Source organism: Typopeltis vanoorti, chromosome 2, assembly GCF_054136105.1.
Source record: "Typopeltis vanoorti isolate ZY-2024b chromosome 2, IOZ_Tvanoo_1.0, whole genome shotgun sequence".
In the NCBI taxonomy this organism is placed as follows: Eukaryota; Metazoa; Arthropoda; class Arachnida; order Uropygi; family Thelyphonidae; genus Typopeltis; species Typopeltis vanoorti.
Window position 1 is genome coordinate 123,188,536 of NC_143550.1, and position 18,018 is coordinate 123,206,553.

General features: G+C 37.3%; 1 protein-coding gene across 1 annotated transcript in view; it reads left to right on the top strand.

Moving 5' to 3' along the window:
- The window catches only part of mRpL47 (mitochondrial ribosomal protein L47), a 103,325-nt gene that overhangs the window by 17,441 nt on the left and 67,866 nt on the right, over positions 1-18,018 (top strand). The window contains exon 2 of the mRNA XM_090407909.1: positions 15,620-15,768. Within this exon, the coding sequence (XP_090264035.1) occupies positions 15,620-15,768 (149 nt within the window). The remainder of the gene's footprint in view (positions 1-15,619; positions 15,769-18,018) is intronic.

The window sequence follows — 18,018 nt, forward strand, 5'->3', positions numbered from 1 at the left end:
GACCCTTCGACACTTCTGTGCATGTCAAAAGAAGGAGAATCCATTCCCATAATAGGGTAATCAATCCATATTGTGGGATGAATGTTTATTATTACACATCGGAAAATTAACTTCTCTTTTATGATCATTGTAGTTTTTAAAGTGGTAACTATTTTGCTTTTATAACAGTTGGAAAATTTTACATATAAAGCACGTGATTTCACGTGTTGGTGACCAATTCATTCATCGCCTTATTTCTTTCTCTCCTTCAACATGAATTGACTATTCTTGGCAGTCTGCCAACGACAGCTCTCGATTCTGTGGTCGGACTGTACTACAGTCATGCTCGAATTTGATTGCCTAGTTTTCATTTTAATGTTGAGACACTGGAGAGGGTCCAGAGAGAGCGAGAGAGAGAGAGATGACTAAAGCAGTCTTACGAAGGCTATGGAGAGAGGTTGAAGGAATGTAAATTGCAGAGTTTGATGGATAAATGGAAAAGAGATGATATAAGAGAGAGAGAGATTTAGTTTGGATGGTTACCAGATTAATATAATGGATTATAAAGAGTGGAGGGTGAGAGAAGAATGAGTGCCATCTCTGAAAGTTGTATAAAGATGTGAAGTATCATCACCAAAATGAAGCATTTGACTCTTTTTTGATTATAAGAAAAATAGATCTTTTTTACTTGAAGAGTGGTGAGTGAGTAGAATGCATTGCCTGAATGTGTTAAGAATGTAGAAGTGTAAATGCATTTAAAGTGTAGTGTGACAGGTATGTTGCTAGTTAAGTGCACCTCCCATGATGAGTCTACTGACTCCATGAAGGTTGCTGTATTGATAATAATGATAGACATACAAGTATTGCCTCCTCAGAATCCAAGAAATTCATATTTCTCTTTTGTTGCAGGTTACTTTACCTCTAAATAGCATTTAACATTATTATTATTATGTGACACCTCCAAGAAGTCCAAAGACTCATCGAGGGAGGGCACCTACTCTACAATTCTCCGTCTTCACCACTCAATTCACCAACTACAGCGAACTGCAACTATCATCATCATCATCATCTATGGCAATGCCATCTACTGCCCACCACCACTAGTATTTTTGCAGACAATCGCAAACCCATGTCCATGGCAGGATTCAAACCACAGCCTTTTGGCTGGAGAGCATATACACTAACTACTCAGCGAAACAGGCTGGCATATAAATCGCAAATCTGTTTGACTATTGAATATTGCTCTTACACGTGGGTTCGTGCCTCTAAAGAGCTCCTTAAGAATAGTTGATTCACTAATCTCGCTCCATGTCTCTTTCGTACAGATGTTCAGTTTCTTCTTGTATTTTCTACATTTCCATAGTTCCTGTTCATAAGAATTTGTATTAGTAATTACCTTACTTCCCTCTTAAAACAGTTGGCAGCTATTCAACTTCAAGATGTTCTAGCAGTTTAAGAAGAAAGTTACGGTTTAACTCTTGTGTATTTCCTAAAGAGTATAATCTGCAGGTATTAAATCTAGTGTTAATAAGTTTCTTCTTTTTCTTGAACTTTGTGGCTATCTGTGATACTATAGAGTGAACAATCTCTTGTACATATGTGATTACTATTAAAAATGAGGGAGGGGGGTGTATATGTGCTTTTTTATGCAACTTCACCCACAAAATATTTTTTGTAAACTAAGGATTTAAAAATGTTTTAATTAATTTTAAAAATTAATTTATAGGAGGTGGTCTCAAACCAAGCAGCAAACTCCATCTCCCACTTAATGCCAATCATACACATCCATGCCCATGGCATAATTCAAACCAGCCTGTTGGTTGGAGAGCAGATGTACTAACCATTGGCCAAGCATGTGGTGATGGGTGATGCTACAGTTTTGTAGCACTCTAGCATTGGTAGGAAAAGATGAATCTATCTTGAATATAGTGAATAGCAGATCTGATGGTTAACTGAAGTTGAAACTGAATTAGATGTAACTATAATTGGTAGTCTACTTTCTACCCAGATATAGGTATTATGTTAAGTAGTCCTCCTAAGCCAGACCCTGGTGAAATTAAAATTGCTGGTCTAGTTGGCCTGAGTAAATATTCTCTATTTTCCAATCAACGTGTCTCAAATTTCATTGCAGTATGGATATTTCTGAATATTTTTAGATGATAGATGATTTTATTTTACCTGCTGCAAGACCAGCTACCCTGCTTAATTTGTACATCTCAGATAATTCATTAAAAAGTTCCATATTTTGATTCTAGATTAGGATTTCCAGACTATCTAACTTGCAGCTCACTTACAATAAGACACAGCTAAGTGCTGTAGGTTTACCACATTTTATCGATGAATTACTATTAATTTTTATTTTTTTTAATAAAAAATGCATCTTGGAAATGCCAAAGGTGACTACACAAATTTATCCAAATGTTTTCCCATGGCTCCTGTCCAGAAGTGGGCTAGGAGATTTCACAGTGGATTGAGAGCAGTGGAATTTATTTTGCTGGTTGTTAATTCATTGATGATGAAATGTTTTGATGAAGGTGATCTGTTATTTCGATGCAATTGAAGAATGGGCAATAAGATAATAGTTTGGTGGCAGACTTGTGCTATTTTTTATTTTATTTTATTTATTTATTTATTTATATTTTGAATAGGCTCTGAATGTATGAAAGACATTCCAAAAGTAATGTGTGTGCAATCATTGTTCTTAGAGTGTGAGTGGCCTTGAAACATGTTCGGTCTTGTTTTGTTCCTTTATTCCTCCACTAAAGTTCAGTATAAGTTGTGTGCAATTAAAGTTGTTGCACATACACAATGGAGTCTTTTATGAGTTTGTCAAAGTATGTATAACAGTGCCATAATCAGATTTTTGATGCACAAAAATGTGAGTGCCACTGGAATACACTGGTATTTGTAAGATTTTATGGGGAAGCAATGTGAGTTCTATGCATTGTTGGACATAAAGAACAAGAAATAGTAATGATACTTTTATAATCAGCAGTGAATGATCACAAAATGGATAGTCAAAAACTAGCTGATTTCATATGTAGTGTTAAGTTCTGAATAAAACTAAAAGTGGTTAATTTATAATTTCTTCAGAACTTAACATGCATTTAAAAACTTTGCACATACTGATATGTCAAGCAGGTAAAATTAAATGTAAAGGTGCCAGACAAATTAGTAATTTTAGAATTCTGTTATTTATCCCTTAATATTATAATGTATTTTGTTGTGTTTAAATCCACTGCCTAAGCTTTGCTAAAAATAGCATGAGTGTTTGTGCACTACTGAGTGAAAATCTAACGGATCAAAGATCGATTGCCAGAGGCAATGCACATGCGCCAGGGTACGCATTGACCGTGAAGGGAAGGCACGCGACTAACCCACCACCACCACCAAAGAGATTACCAGGGGAGAATGTGGTGCTAGTGAAGGGAGTTGTACTTTGAAGTGAGCAAGGATGGAAAAGGATATGACGTAGTACAGAAGTGTAGGGGCAGGTAATTTAAAAAGGCAATGCAGCGCCGGACCAGGGCTTTTTCCTCGTTTGTCGAATCCTCTGCCAGAGTCACTTGCCGGTCAGTCGTCTGCTCTTGTGGGAATCATACTCTCCGTGCCCCGATGTTCGTCCTGGTTTCTTGTGTGAAGCATCGAGCCACAAGTGAGGAAAGAATGCCGAGCAGTCCTTGAGAATCTGCCGATAGAAAGTTCGTCCAGTGGAACTGAGGTCCGGTATGCAGTATAGACAGCTGAGCTTTGCTTACACCTGGCGACCAGTGAACGGCAAGCACGTGTCTTCAGTGTCCGAGATTCATCTAGCCCGAATCTGACGAGAAGAAAACAGCAGGTCGAACGGAACCAGGAACAAATCTGAAGGTGACGCTGTATCGAGATGTGTGTGATTTTCCAGCAGTTCCCAACTGGGTGGTAACGTAGAAACCTTTTCTTTGTTCAATGAAAGTGTGCAGAAAGAGTGATTGTAACTTTTAATAGAACGTTTAAGTCTAGAATATTGTGATTTCACGCAAGGACTCTAGAAACCTAGTTTAGAAAGACAGACTAAATTCCAAGACATGAATGTAGAAATTAGAGCATGACCTGAACATCTGTGAAGTGCATAACCTTAGTAGAATTGTGTCATTAATCTTTGTATTACCTTTGTTTGAGAGTTATGTGGATTTGATACCTATGCTTGTTAAGATAGAATTAGAGAAATTGAGTGCGTATATTTTATCTAAAATTGACATTGAAGTTAGTGCATGACAGAGTTAACCTTAATAGTGTTAAGTCATTAGCCTTTGTTTCACCTTTGTTCGAGTGCCACGTGGAACTGACACCTAAGCTTGTTAAGATAGCATTAGAAAGAATGAGTGCTTATGATTTAACTGAAATTGATATTGAAGTAAACGTATGTCTGAGTTATCCATGATTTGTAATTTGTTTAGTGCATAATTAAATGTTTTCTTTTGATTTAACAATTGCCTTGCCTGAAATCATTTTCTACTGTACCCCCATAAAAACCGAACCACAGCAGGAGGCATTTTGGAAGGGGGTCACGACTGTAGACTGAGATAGGGATAAATTTGAGACTTGAGTTATTTTATATAAGATTCAGAAATTAAGGATACAGTTCAGAGCCTGGCACTGGTTCTTTGATTCTTCACTGTTTGAAAATCTAGAACTTAGGGTGGTGCAGCAAAAATAGAAATTTTCCCTGAGTCCGAATACAGAACCAGCATTAGCTCAGAAACAAAGGAATTGCCATTGTCTGGTGGGAATCTCTTTGCTTTCAACCCACGAACCATATCTTTATAGCAAAATATGGCCCCAAGTTAAGATTAAAGATTAGAGCGTATAATAGAAGTGAGATAAGGGAAGGAAGAGACATAATTTGACTATAAAATAGACATAACAATAGAAAAGGGAGACGTAACAATGGCGGAGCTGACAGGATTTGATTTCTAAAAAAAATTAAAAGAAATCAAAGTGGGCAGGTTGTAGAAAAGAATCAGGCAAGTCAAACATTAAGAACTATGAAATTTAAGTATTATAACAAGTGTAATTGACATGTCACTATGGCTCTAGCATCAATTGCAGATATTGATGATAATGAATTCTTTAGAACCATAAATCGGCAACAGGTGTTTCCACAATTCTCTGGGGAGGAGACAAACGACGTTCATGCATTTTTTTTTGCCAAGTCGAGGAACTCAGGAAAATTGGAAGGTAGACAGATTTTCAGCTCCTCATACTGCTACATAGTAAGCTGGTAGGAAAGGCAAGGGATTTCCTCTATTCTTCTCACACACTAAAAAACGTAGAATATGCAAATTTCAAGGAACCACTAATTGAGAAATTTTCCCGGAGTAGGGGCCTCGTCCAGCCCCTATGGGAACTTTACAGGTGAGTACAAAACAAAGGAAAATGTATGACAAAATTCCTTAACAGACTGCTCTCCATCACACAATCAATGAGAATATCCATGGAGGAGAAATCCCACCTTGAATGGATAGCCTTCCAACAATTCAGGATAGGGCTATGCGAAGACTTTATATACAAGAAGCGAGCCAACAATTTAGATGAGTGTTATAGGCTGGCGAAGGAGAGGGAAGAGGTGTTAGAAGACAGAATTAATGTAAATAGTTTGAGGAAAGCACTAATGGAGGAACGAGATGAAGTCTCTGAAGCCCCCCCCCCCAAAAAAAAATCAGCCAGTGAGCATAAATCATTAGCTTTCGAGAACTATACGATGCAAAGTGTGGCAACTGCAGAGATCAGTGGGCAAATACCTTTGACACTTGTTGAAGGGTTTGTGGAGGGTATTCCCTGTAAAATCTTACTAGACACAGGGGGCACACATATCTGTGATACCCATGTCCCTACTCAAAAAAAATCTGTAGGATGTCCCCAAATGAACTCATCAAACCGTGTAAACCAATTTTTATTGGTTTACACGGTTTGACCAATAAAACCAATATGAAAAGAAAGTAGATACTTTAAACTGTCTATTTTATTATTATTATTTTATTCATTGACATCTATTTTGAGTGGTGAACTATCATAATGGAGGCATTAATTTTAGAATGCACCTCAAAAGTGCTTCCATGCTCTAGGAGAGATATGTATGGAATATGAAAGCATGTTTGGACAATTTAGGATAGGTAAGCCAGAAGACTTGTTAGTATCTTTTATTCAGAATTCTTTTTATGACTTTTTGGCAAAAGACTTCAAGGGACATGCAGTGTATTGTTCTTGATATAATAAAAAGTAATTTGCCTTAGTCATGAAGGAGTTGGAGACAAAGAAGAATGCTGTTGCCAGGAGATGAGCTTTGTCCTTAGGTGATATCACAATGTTACCATTTGAATGTTGTGTATGTGTGAGAAAGATGAAAAACAATGGAAGGGTAGACATTTCACCTAGGCCTTGGCAAAGGAATCACAAGACCCATTGAAAGGTGTTTTTTTAATAACCAACTTGGCAGGGTTTGGATATATTAGGTACTGGTTTTGAGTTAGTGGTGGATGAAAGTTCATTCCAGCAATTTGTCAATTTGGTCAGAACAAATGCTTGGATCAGGTGGAAGCAGTAGTTTGGTGGCCATGGAAACAAAAATCGGATGATCTCACTTGGTGCTGTTGTAGAGCCAGAGGGCACAGACTGGTTGAGGAAAGATTTTTCAGTAGAAAAGGTAGCTTAGGTTGAGTTGAGTTGATAATTCAACTTGGAATGAGAACTAGTTAAGAAAAGTCAAGAGCATTGGGAATATTATGAAGATTAACTATTATCCTGATGGATAAGTAGATGATTTCCATGAAGTCGACTACTTCAATATGGAATGAATTGGAAAAGCACTTGGATATAGAATTTAATATCCTTATCATTTAGATAGTTAGATTGCAGAAAATTAACTTCATGGATAAAAATTCAAAGAGATCAGAATTGCATTAGAGATGGCAAATGAAAATAACATAGCAGAATAAGATTTTGAACCAGATAAGATTTATTTATTTTGTATGGGATTTCCTCCCTTACTCCCCTGTCCCTTAGGACAGGTTGAGCCCTCCTAACGAGGGATTAATTTTATGTATTTTATGACTGTAGATCCACGTGTGTTCACGGGGCCAGTTTGCCTGTTCTGAAGGATGAAAAACCTGCGTTTCTGAGGCTCTACCTCCTTATGAGACTGGCTAACTCACCTTTAGCTAAAAGAGACCAAGTAAAGGTTCCTCATATCATGGATGGGAATTGAACCCATGTCTTTCTGACTGAGCTATGGAGGCTTTGTACCAGGGAAGATCAAAAGGTGATTTTACATTTGGCATTCTCTGTCATGGGATATCAATACATAAGTAATTTTTTCTCACAAGGATTGTGACAAAAAATTATGCACATTGTGATTTGTACAATTCAGTGGACTATGGCGGTTGTGGTTTCAGGTTGAGATTGAGTCAGGAATAAAAGGTTGGGTTTTGATGTCTGTAAGCAGTAGTGCATGTTTATATTTAGATTACTGGTGATGTAGATGTGGTTTTTTGTATGGATTTTTAAAATTTTTTTTGTTTGGAAGAACTTTTCTTTTTTTTTTAGTCTCCTTTGGCTTTGGAACCCAGAAGACCAGATTTGGTTTCCTGGGTTCTGAGGAGGATAAAGAAGCTGTGGAGAGGTGCACAATAAAGTTAACTGGATACAAAAAAAAAAAAGAAAGATATCGAGATTGTGGAATGTAGATTATGAGTAGAGATTTAGAATATCTAGACTGTAAACACTGGTAAACAGGAGAAAGAGAGGGTGATAAACTTTGAAAGTATATTATAGCATATAGGTTGATGAAAGTTTTCATTTGAAAGCTGGAAAGATGACATCCGTGGGCATTCATGGAAGTTAACTTTGTTTATGGTTAACAAAGATGAGAGCTTGTTTTTCTCTCATAGAGTAGTGAGTGGAACAGCTTGCCTGTTAAAATTGGGTGCATTGAGTGTAAATGTTACAAGAAGGTATGACAGCTAGTTGTGAATGATATATGGCTTCCCTCATTAGTCCTTGACTTCTTGAAGGTCTGATGATAATTTCTGAACCAGGTATATGGTGAATAACTTGTTTTCATCATATACCTTGATGTTTTCTGTAAATGTTTGGTAATTCACTAACGAAAGTGCTCGACATGTTTTATTTGATGACGATGATAAACCCCACACTCGAAAGGTCACAGGACCTATATGGAGAAAAAGGTGACCTATTGATATGTTTCTTAAACAGTTGGAGGTTATATTTGGTGAGAAAAACAGTGTGGGAGAGATTGTTCCAAGGATTAGAGGTGGATGATAAGGTTTGCTCGATATGTTTGCAGTTAGACAGTGTATGAATGTTGGCCAGTGGCTGCTATAGCTCTTACATGGTTGATTAGAAAGTGGTGGAATGGTAGTGACTAATTCAGAGGAGCAGTCCCCATGAAAGTACCTCTGGAAAACAGTTGCAAAAACAGAGCACCTATGGAAAAGTGACTGAAGGGAGTCTGTGAGGGTAGGGTTATCTGTTAAGCAGGTTGCCTTCTTCTGAATATTATCAAGAATTCTTAGGGAGAGAGAGAGAGGTTTTGGATGCAGTACCCCAAATGTGGGAACAGTATTCCAAAGTTGGTCAGATCTAAGACTTATTATAAAGTGTTAGGATTTGATAGGAAGAGAAGTAATGTTTCGAATGGAAAAGAACACTGCTTTTTAGAAGCTGAGGAGGCAGTGTATGTAATATGTTTGTGGCAATCAACTCAAGAAGAGAAAGCTGTTCTTGAAAGAAAATCGTAACTTATCAAAAGTGAGAGAGAGTGAGGTAGGATCTTTCTTGCAGGTAATAAGTCAAGCCTGCATTTTTTTTTTTTTTTTGCATTATAATTTATTAAATTGTCCTCATCCCATTTATGGATGTTGAGGAAATTATTGTTTAAGTCATTGGGCATAAAAGATCATTTGAGTACTACAGGAAATACAGAATATTATCATTGGCAAAGCTGTGAATAGGATTTGAGGTTAGAGAGAGAGAAGGTCGTTGTTGTAAAGGAGGAAGAATATGGATGAGAGTACAGAATCTTGGGGTACTTCAGCTTTGATGGAGAAATCTGATGAGAGGAAATCATCCACCATGACATGCAATGAATGACCAGTGAGGAAGCTGGAAATTCAATCACACAGTGCTGGAGGAAGGCCATAAGATGGTAGCTTGTTCAAGAGGCCTCGATGCCAGACATGATTGAATGCCTTTGAAAATTCAAGATTGATAACACGGGTTTCTCCAAATCTTTTCATGGCCTGTGTCAAAAGGTGGGTGAGATAAGCTAGGAGTTCAACTGTAGAATGAGAATTGCAGAATTCATATCAGTGATTACTAATTACCTGTTGAGTCTCCAGGTAATGAAGAAGCTGGTTGTTGATAACCTTCTCTATCACTTGAAAATATTAGGTGAGAGTAATGGGCTGACTTTTGTCTCCTTTTTTGGGTACAGGCTGAATATAGACATGCTGTTGGGTAGATACCAGTAGAAAGGGTGGACGCAAATTCTGGAGCACAAGTTTTGAGTGCAGCTGGAGGAATACCATCTGGACCAGGAGCCTTATTAGCATTGGAATTAAATATCACTCCTAACATGAGAGATTTCTGTGTTGTGAAAAAATCCTCCCCACCTATACACACATGCATGTACTGAAACTTTGAACAGACTTCTGTTCAGTGCTCATTTCACACTTGGAAACTACATTCTGATTTGTCATTCTACTTGCATACGACCTCTTCCGTGCAATATTCTCTTTCACACTGGTCAGTTGTTCAGTTTTGTCTTACCAAAACAAATACACCCACCCTGTTCTCCTGTTCTCCATGTTAAATGTTAGTTCTCAAAAAGTAGTGAGAATCACACCTGTAGACAGATTACTACCCATAGACAGTATTTTTTGGTATACTTTTTATTATTATTGTCATGGATTATTGGATAAAATTTACTATTTTCATGAAATTTTTAAAATAGTAGATTTTATCTAATTCATAATTATTATATTAAATTAACATTGTATTCTCTTTTTAAAATTATACACTATTTAAAAAATGATATATGGTACCTTTCATAATTTTGCCATAGGCATCTGTAGGCATTCAACAGCCTGTGTTACCTTCCACACATATGCTGCAGCGTCATGCTACAAGGATTCAGTTGAAAAATTTACTCTACTATCTCACTCAGGACTTGCAAGCATAAGAGATGAAAATTTGTCAGACATCAGGATGCTCATGTGCAGTAATAGGCATCTTGTTATTTGAATTTGCTGATGAGGAAATCTTATTTGGATAGCTCATATGGAGTTGGCAAGAAGTTCTACTTCCAGGAATTCATGTCCTTATTCATACAAGAGAGAGAGAATACATGCAGTTGACTAACAATACAGATAGCACTTTGCCTTCAATGTCCCATTGTAATACTAAATCATAAACATCTCATTGAGATCATGCTGGAGCAGTTGGTTGAAAATTCAGAATGAACAACTAGATTTATACTGGATTGTTCCTTGTCTATTTTCTATAATTTGGGAGAATAGCTTAATAATTGGTGCTATCTCATGGACATCAGTGTACATTAGTGAGAATCGAGAAAATAGTGATATTTGCGAGGTAGTGCCAGATAGCTGTGAGAGTGGCGTTGAAAGTGAGAATGAAGGTAAACATACAGAACGAATGAATGAATTATCGGAGAATGAAAATTATGAGACTGATGCAATGAGTGAGATAGCTCGGTTACGCGGAGCGATACACAGGGCAAATCGGCAGCTGGAGCATTGGCAAAAATGTTTACCGAGCGTAGCAACTGATAAACAGCAAAAGTATGATAGAAAAAATAAGAGTATGATAGTGAGTGTAAACAAAATGAAAGAGCGAGTGTTCGTATAGCGATTCCTTAGTACGAGGTGTGTTAGTTGAGAGTTTAACAAAATCGTACCAACCTGGTGCAAACGTTAAGGATGTAAGTGAGTCAATTAGAATGCAAAAGCAGCTGGTGAAAGAATTGATAGTGGTAGCAGGTACAAATGATTTGAAAAGAGACAAAATGGCTATGAGTGAGGATGTGAAGGAATTACTTGAGGAAGCAAAAGAGAAGAGTGAGAGAGTTAGGATAGTGAGTCTGTTGCCGCGGTATGACAGTGAAGAGTATAGAAGGAGGGCCATAATTGCAAATGACTTTATGTGTGAATTATGCAGGACGAGTGGTGTGGAATTTGTGGATGTGTGGAGTGAGTTCGATGGGCGGATTTATATAAGATGGATGGTTTACATTTGAATGGATTTGGTGTAGGAGACTTGAAAAGGTGTTGTCGAATGTAGTGGAAGTGGATGTGCAGAATCAGGGAAACTAGAGTTATTAAGGGTGGGGGGGGTAGATATGCAGACTTTAGGGAGACAGTTGAGTGTGTAATATGCCCAAGCGAGTATGAAAGACTACGAATCAGAATGGGATAGTTAGTATAAGGCATCAAAATAGGGAGGGGACAAATGGGCTTCTGTAATTCATGTATACTAATGCCAGAAGTATTAGGAACAAGAAGGAAAATTTTTGGCCTTGGTTGGCACTTCCAGGCCACAGGTTATTGGCATTAGTGAAACATGGCTGACAGAAGCTGATATAGCTAGTGGAATTGAATGTGAGGGGTATGGTGTGTTCAGGACTGACAGGGAGAATAAAATGGAGGGAGGAGTGTTATTGATGATAGCTGATGAGCTACAGCCAAGGAGAATAGAAGTGGAACTGCAGGATAGAGAAAAGAGTACATTTGAGGCTATTTGGTGTGAGATTGAAACTAGCAGAACAAAATATACAGTTGGGCACTGCTGTAGACCAGGTGATGGAATAGATGGTGGAGATAGTATGCATGAGCAAACAGAAGAAATGAGTGGAAGGAGGGTAATTATTATGGGTGATTTCAACTATGGTAACATTGATTGGAAGGAGCAGAGGTCACATGGGAGGAAGGAATTGGATTTTATGCGATTATTAAGGGATAACTATCTGCAACAGCATGTAATGGAAAATATTAGGGGTCAGAGAGTGCTTGTCCTAGTAATTGCATCTGAGAATTTGGCTGTAACTAATATGACCACGTTGCCACCAATTGGTGAGAGTGATCATAGGGTCTTGACTTGGGAGATGGCTAAAGGTGTGGAATTTACAATTAAGACAGGGTACACATGGAATTATCAGGCTAGTAAGTATGACAAGCTTAGGAGATTGATTGGTACAGTGCCATGGCATGTAAAACTGCAGGGGCTATTTGTTGACAATGCATGGGAGGCGATTAAGAAGTGTTTGCATGAAGCAATGGCTGACTGTATACCTAGAGTCCAAATAATAAATCAAGTAGGGGTTAAATGGATGAATAACACCATTAAGCTTGAGCTGCAAAAAAAGAAACAACTATGGAGGGTATTTAAGGAGAAAGGTGACTGGCAGGCACATGAACGGTATAAAGCGCAGGCCAGAAGGGTAATGAGTGTGGTAAGAAAAGCAAAAACAGATTATGAAAGAACATTAGCCATGCAGGCTAAAAAGAATCCCAAACAGCTTTTTCGATATGTTACAAGTAAAAGAAAAAATGTATATGGCAAGAATGCCAATGGTAAGGAGGTAACCGAATCAGTTGATATAATTGAATTACTAAGCGAACACTTTGCAAGAATATATCATCCAGGTGGTGACATTGCAGGAATGAATGAACCAATAGATTATACGGGAATTGTGGTGAATGAAGTGGAGGTGAGTAGTCTATTACAAAACCTCAATGTCAATACATCTGTGGGATTGGGTGGTATACCAGCTCGTGTCGTACGTGAAGCTGCTAAAGAATTGTCAGTGCCCTTGACCATTTTGTTTAATTTGAGTCTTGGATCTGGGCTAGTCTTGAGGGGGTGGAAAGAAGGAAAATAGTTCCACTGCATAAAGGAGGTTCCAAGATTGCTGTTGTAAATTACCTACCGATTAGCATATCAGGAATCGTTGTCAAGGTCTTGGAGAAATTAGTCAAGAAAAAAATACAGGGTTGGATAGATGAAAATGGGATACTGTCAGTGGTGAATTGGGACCGGCTCGTGCGAGCTGGTTGTTAAAATTTTTCAAATTTAGCGAGCCGGTTAATGTTTTTAAGGCAGGCTGGCTGGTTATTAAAATTCTTTATTGAAACGATAGATGATGAATGGTGGTATATACTTTTTCTCATAAATATTTTGAAATTGTATAATAAACACTTACATATATTATTATTATCAAAAATAAATGCATAAAGGAGAATTCACAAAACACAAACGCAATTTACGAACGGGAATTTGGAAACACTTTTATTTATGTCTGTATTCATTAAAACACAAACATGTTATCAAAACTCCCGAACTGGGTATTTGAATAAATAATAATGCCTTATTTTTCGGCGAATTTCGAAGAACTTGCAACATTAAGTTCTTGGAAATGCAACATTGTTGCACTATCAATAAATACAAAAATTCGTCGCGACGGCTACAATCTCTGGTCATTTGATTGACTACAAGTGGTGATATTAGTATTATATTTTTTTTGTTCAGGATTTCATTTGATAATAGGTAAGTTGTAGGTAATATAGGAAAATTTTCTTTAATATATGTTTTTATTTCGTTTTTTTTTTTTAATTAAAATAATTTTAATCAGGCTTAGAGTTTTGCGGTCGAAAAAGCGGATAGCCGTTAGTTGAAAAAATGAAATGGAACGAAACTTCTTAAACATTAAAAGGACAAAATTTGAAGAAGCAGAAACAAAGACATCTGAAGATACAATAGAACTTTGTGAAGAATCAAATTTTTCATAAAGCGAGCCAGTTGTTAAAAATTTACCAACACACCACGGGGGACAACATGGTTTTGTGAAGGGTAAATCATGCGTCAGTAACTTGCTCATGTTTTACAACACAGTGATGGCTGAACTGGATAAGGGTAATGGGTTTACAGTGATTCTACTGGACCTTGCTAAGGCCTTTGACAGGATACGACATGGAATTCTAATCAGTAAACTGCAGCATATGGGGATGGATATAGGGTTGGTGAGATGGATAGGAGGGTGGTTGATGTAGAGATATCAGAGAGTGGTTTATTCAGGAGTAGAGTCCTGAATATAAGGGTAATGGGTTTACAGTGATTCTACTGGACCTTGCTAAGGCCTTTGACAGGATACCACATGGAATTCTAATCAGTAAACTGCAGCATATGGGGATGGATATAGGGTTGGTGAGATGGATAGGAGGGTGGTTGATGGAGAGATATCAGAGAGTGGTTTATTCAGGAGTAGAGTCCAAAAGACTGCTTGTGACTAACAGTGTGCCGCAGGGTTCTGTTTTTAGACCACTACTTTTCATTTTGTTCATTAATGATATAGGAAAGGATCTGAGAGGAAGTGTTCACTTGTTTGCTGATGATGCAAAGTTGGGTAGAGAGCAATAGTGAGTGCACAGGATGTCAAAATTTTGCAAGATGATTTGGATAGTTTGGAGGACTGGGCTAAGGAATATGGATGTTGATTTAATGTGGCAAAGTGTAAGGTTATGTATTTTGGGGTGAAAAGATTAGCAGCAGTATATCACATTGGTGGAACTGTACTCCAGGAGATTGTTGAGGGCAGGGATTTGGGAGTGTTGGTGGATAAGGAGTTGAAGTTTAGGGGGCACATCGCAAAAGTGGCTACAGCTCATCAAATCACTTGGTTGCTGAAAAATACTTTAACAAGCAGAGACAAAAACAAGTTATTGTTCCTCTGTATCGAGCCTTGATAAGATCCCATCTAGACTACTGTGCCAAGATATGGGCACCAGGGTTTCTTCTTGATGGGGAGGAGGTGGAGAGGATCCAGAGGCGAGTGAGCAAGATGATAGCAGGTCTATGGAATGAACCTTATGAGAACAGGTTGAAGATTTGTGGGGTGCAAAAATTGATTGATAGGTGGAAAAGGGGTGATATGATTGAGACATTCAAATTACTGAAGGGTTTCTATAAGATTAATTCAGAAGATATTTTTGAGAATAGGACTGGTGGTGGGAGGACTAGGCGCCATACATGGAAGCTGGGCAAGAGTGTGGTTAGCAAGGGTGTTAGAGCTAGTTTTTTTACTTGGAGAGAGAGTGGTTAATGGGTGGAATAAGCTGCCAGAGTCTGTGGGTGCTATGACTGTGAATGAGTTCAAGGAGAGGTATGATAGATACTGTGAATGTCGAATAGTTGTTCTTGACATGATGCTAGAGCCTCCCTCGATGAGTCTGTCGACTCCTTGGAGTTGCCCGAAATAATAATAATAATATGTGTGTGTGTAATTAGAATGTTAATTATATCTCAAATTCACCCATTTTAATTTAAAATTTTTTAATGTATTGACTTAGAGCATATAATGATTGACATCCCTGTCCTTATTCAAGTGAACATTGTAATTATTTTAAATCCCTTTATATTTACAAAACATGATTTTACAAACAATATTTGCTTCTCCTGAACTATTGTTAACAAGATTTAAGATTTTTGTTGAAGGCTGAATTTCATGTGTAATTATTTTTATCAATTAATTTTAGTTATTATATATATATTTTTTAATTTATTAAAACAGGCTAAAATGCTTGCTCTTCAAATCAGTACCTTCTGCATATACATTTTGTCTAACCGGTATCAATAGTTTTCATTCATCTGCCATATCTTTTGACTTAATGGAATTTTTCGATGATAAAAAGAACTGGGGAGCAGAGACAGTGAAAACAGGTAAAGAAATGTTCGATATATTTAAAGTGCTACAGTCATCCCTCATTATAGCAAATACCATTATAACAAACTCACTTACTGTATAAAACTACTGAAAAGTTTCAATCATCTTCTATGGTTGAAATGTTTCTGTAGTTTTATACAGTTATCCATTCTAAGTTTTATACAAACTATCCATTCTAAGAAACTGAATTTTCTAGTCCCTACAAGTTTGCTGTAGTGTGCTGACTGTAGTAGTCAATGGAAAATTTCTCTCTTGAATGAATTTAATTTCTTCATATCCAAAAAATTATCATCGCTAGGGCTAGCCTGGTTGGCTGAGTGGTTAATGTACCCCACTCTCCAACCAACAGCCTGTAGGTTTGAATTCCACATGAGCATGATGTTCATGAATGTCTTTAGGTGGGAGATTTATTGTCTGGTGTGACCACTGCCCTGTCCATTGGAAGCCTGAAGTGGCTTGAAATTGGTTTCTAGAGTAGGGTTGTCAGACTATGTAAAAATGAATTGAAAATATATGAATAATAATAATAAATCCTTAGCCTGTCCATGTTACCAGAGTACTACACATTTAAAACCTTTATGTGGGGCAGGCATAAAAGAAAAGTACTGTGGTAATAATTTTCTGGGTATTATATGATGATATTCAATTTTGTAAGGTCTCTTAATATATAGGGCAGAGATGATTTCTACACTGTGAAGGCTACATTAAAGCATTCTTTAGGAGTGTTTACTGGAAATTTTCACCAGATGCTTCTTATTATCTTGTAAATGTCTTACCATGCATTCTTTTGTCATTGTAACCAGTCACAGTTGCTTTGCTAGTCCCAATCTGGTGCAGAAGATAAACTCTGGATTATTCTCTGCAAAAAATATTTTATATCTTGCTAGTACAGTATGAAGAACATTGTCTTAGTGAAAGCTAACATAATGAGATGGGGGACATGCTTAGTAGTATTGTGAGGAATCTTCTGTATAGCTTCATAGCTGTCTCCTGTAATGGTGGGGCCTCTACATGCATCAGAACTTGGTGGTGGTGGTAGAATTTGTGTTAGTTTTTTTAACACTATTCAGCACTATGCTAGTTGAGAATAAATTTTGAATTAAGTAATGATATTTCCTGGATTCAAAGCAGTGTTCTTGTAACACAAAAACATTTACTAGAAACATGAACTACTACAACACAACCAGTTATGCAGTGGAAACCAGGTTTATGCTGCATATTTATTCATCCTAGCCACACATATCTACTTAATAAATATCTTATAGTTCTTGTGGTGATAGACAACACTAGAAGAGCTAAATAAATGTTTATAAAGTGATATTTCACTGGATTTCAAATCATCTTTAGAACAGAACTTGTAACAATGTACAGGTACCAACAATTAGTGTTGGTAACAACTCAAACTATAATGGACCAATGAACTAAAGCTCTAATTTGGCACCCTCTAATATTGAATAAAAAGAAGTTTACAGTTGTTTGGTGGAGTTGGTCATAAAATGACTATCTCTCAAATTTTTGGTAAATTAATGTTAATGCTAAGGAGGTTATTGATGAGAGTGAGAAATAACAGATGATAGGAAATGTTGTCGATGTGTCACTAAGGTATGACAATGCTGAAATGGTGATCGAAATCACCATTGAGCAGGATGCATTTGAGGGAAGCATGGAATTGACAGAAATGATGGATTGTATTCAAATAGATTTTGTGAGAGTCATCTGATGAAACTGTTGCTAACAGGAAGTATAATGAATAATGCAAACATGAGACTTGAGGAAGCGAGATGTGATGTGATAGATCAGAAAAGCAGAACATCTGAGATTGAAAGTGCTTCTAAATAGAAAGAGGAGTAATGTGAAAGATTTAGGTGACGGAATGTAAAGATAATGGACATGGAAATAGGAGGAGTTGGGACGGACAGGGAGACACAGCATAAGGAGAGTGGATGTTGGAAGCAGTGTGAATGTGTGTATGGGGGATGATCAACATAGAAATGGACTGGCCTAGTATGTATGGAAAATAGCTGAGTCTGAGGAGATATATGGAATCTCTCTCTTCTCTTCCATCCTCAAAACGAGTTGAGTCACATGTGGATAAGTCTTCCACTCTTCTCTGTCCAAAGCGAGCTCTTTTATATGACAATAGCTTTAAAAGTCCAATGCAGTTCTAAGGACTTTGTCATGTTAATCTGGGTCTTGTACCCTCCATAATGCCCTCAAGTACCAGGCGAGGAAGTCTGTTCAGTTCC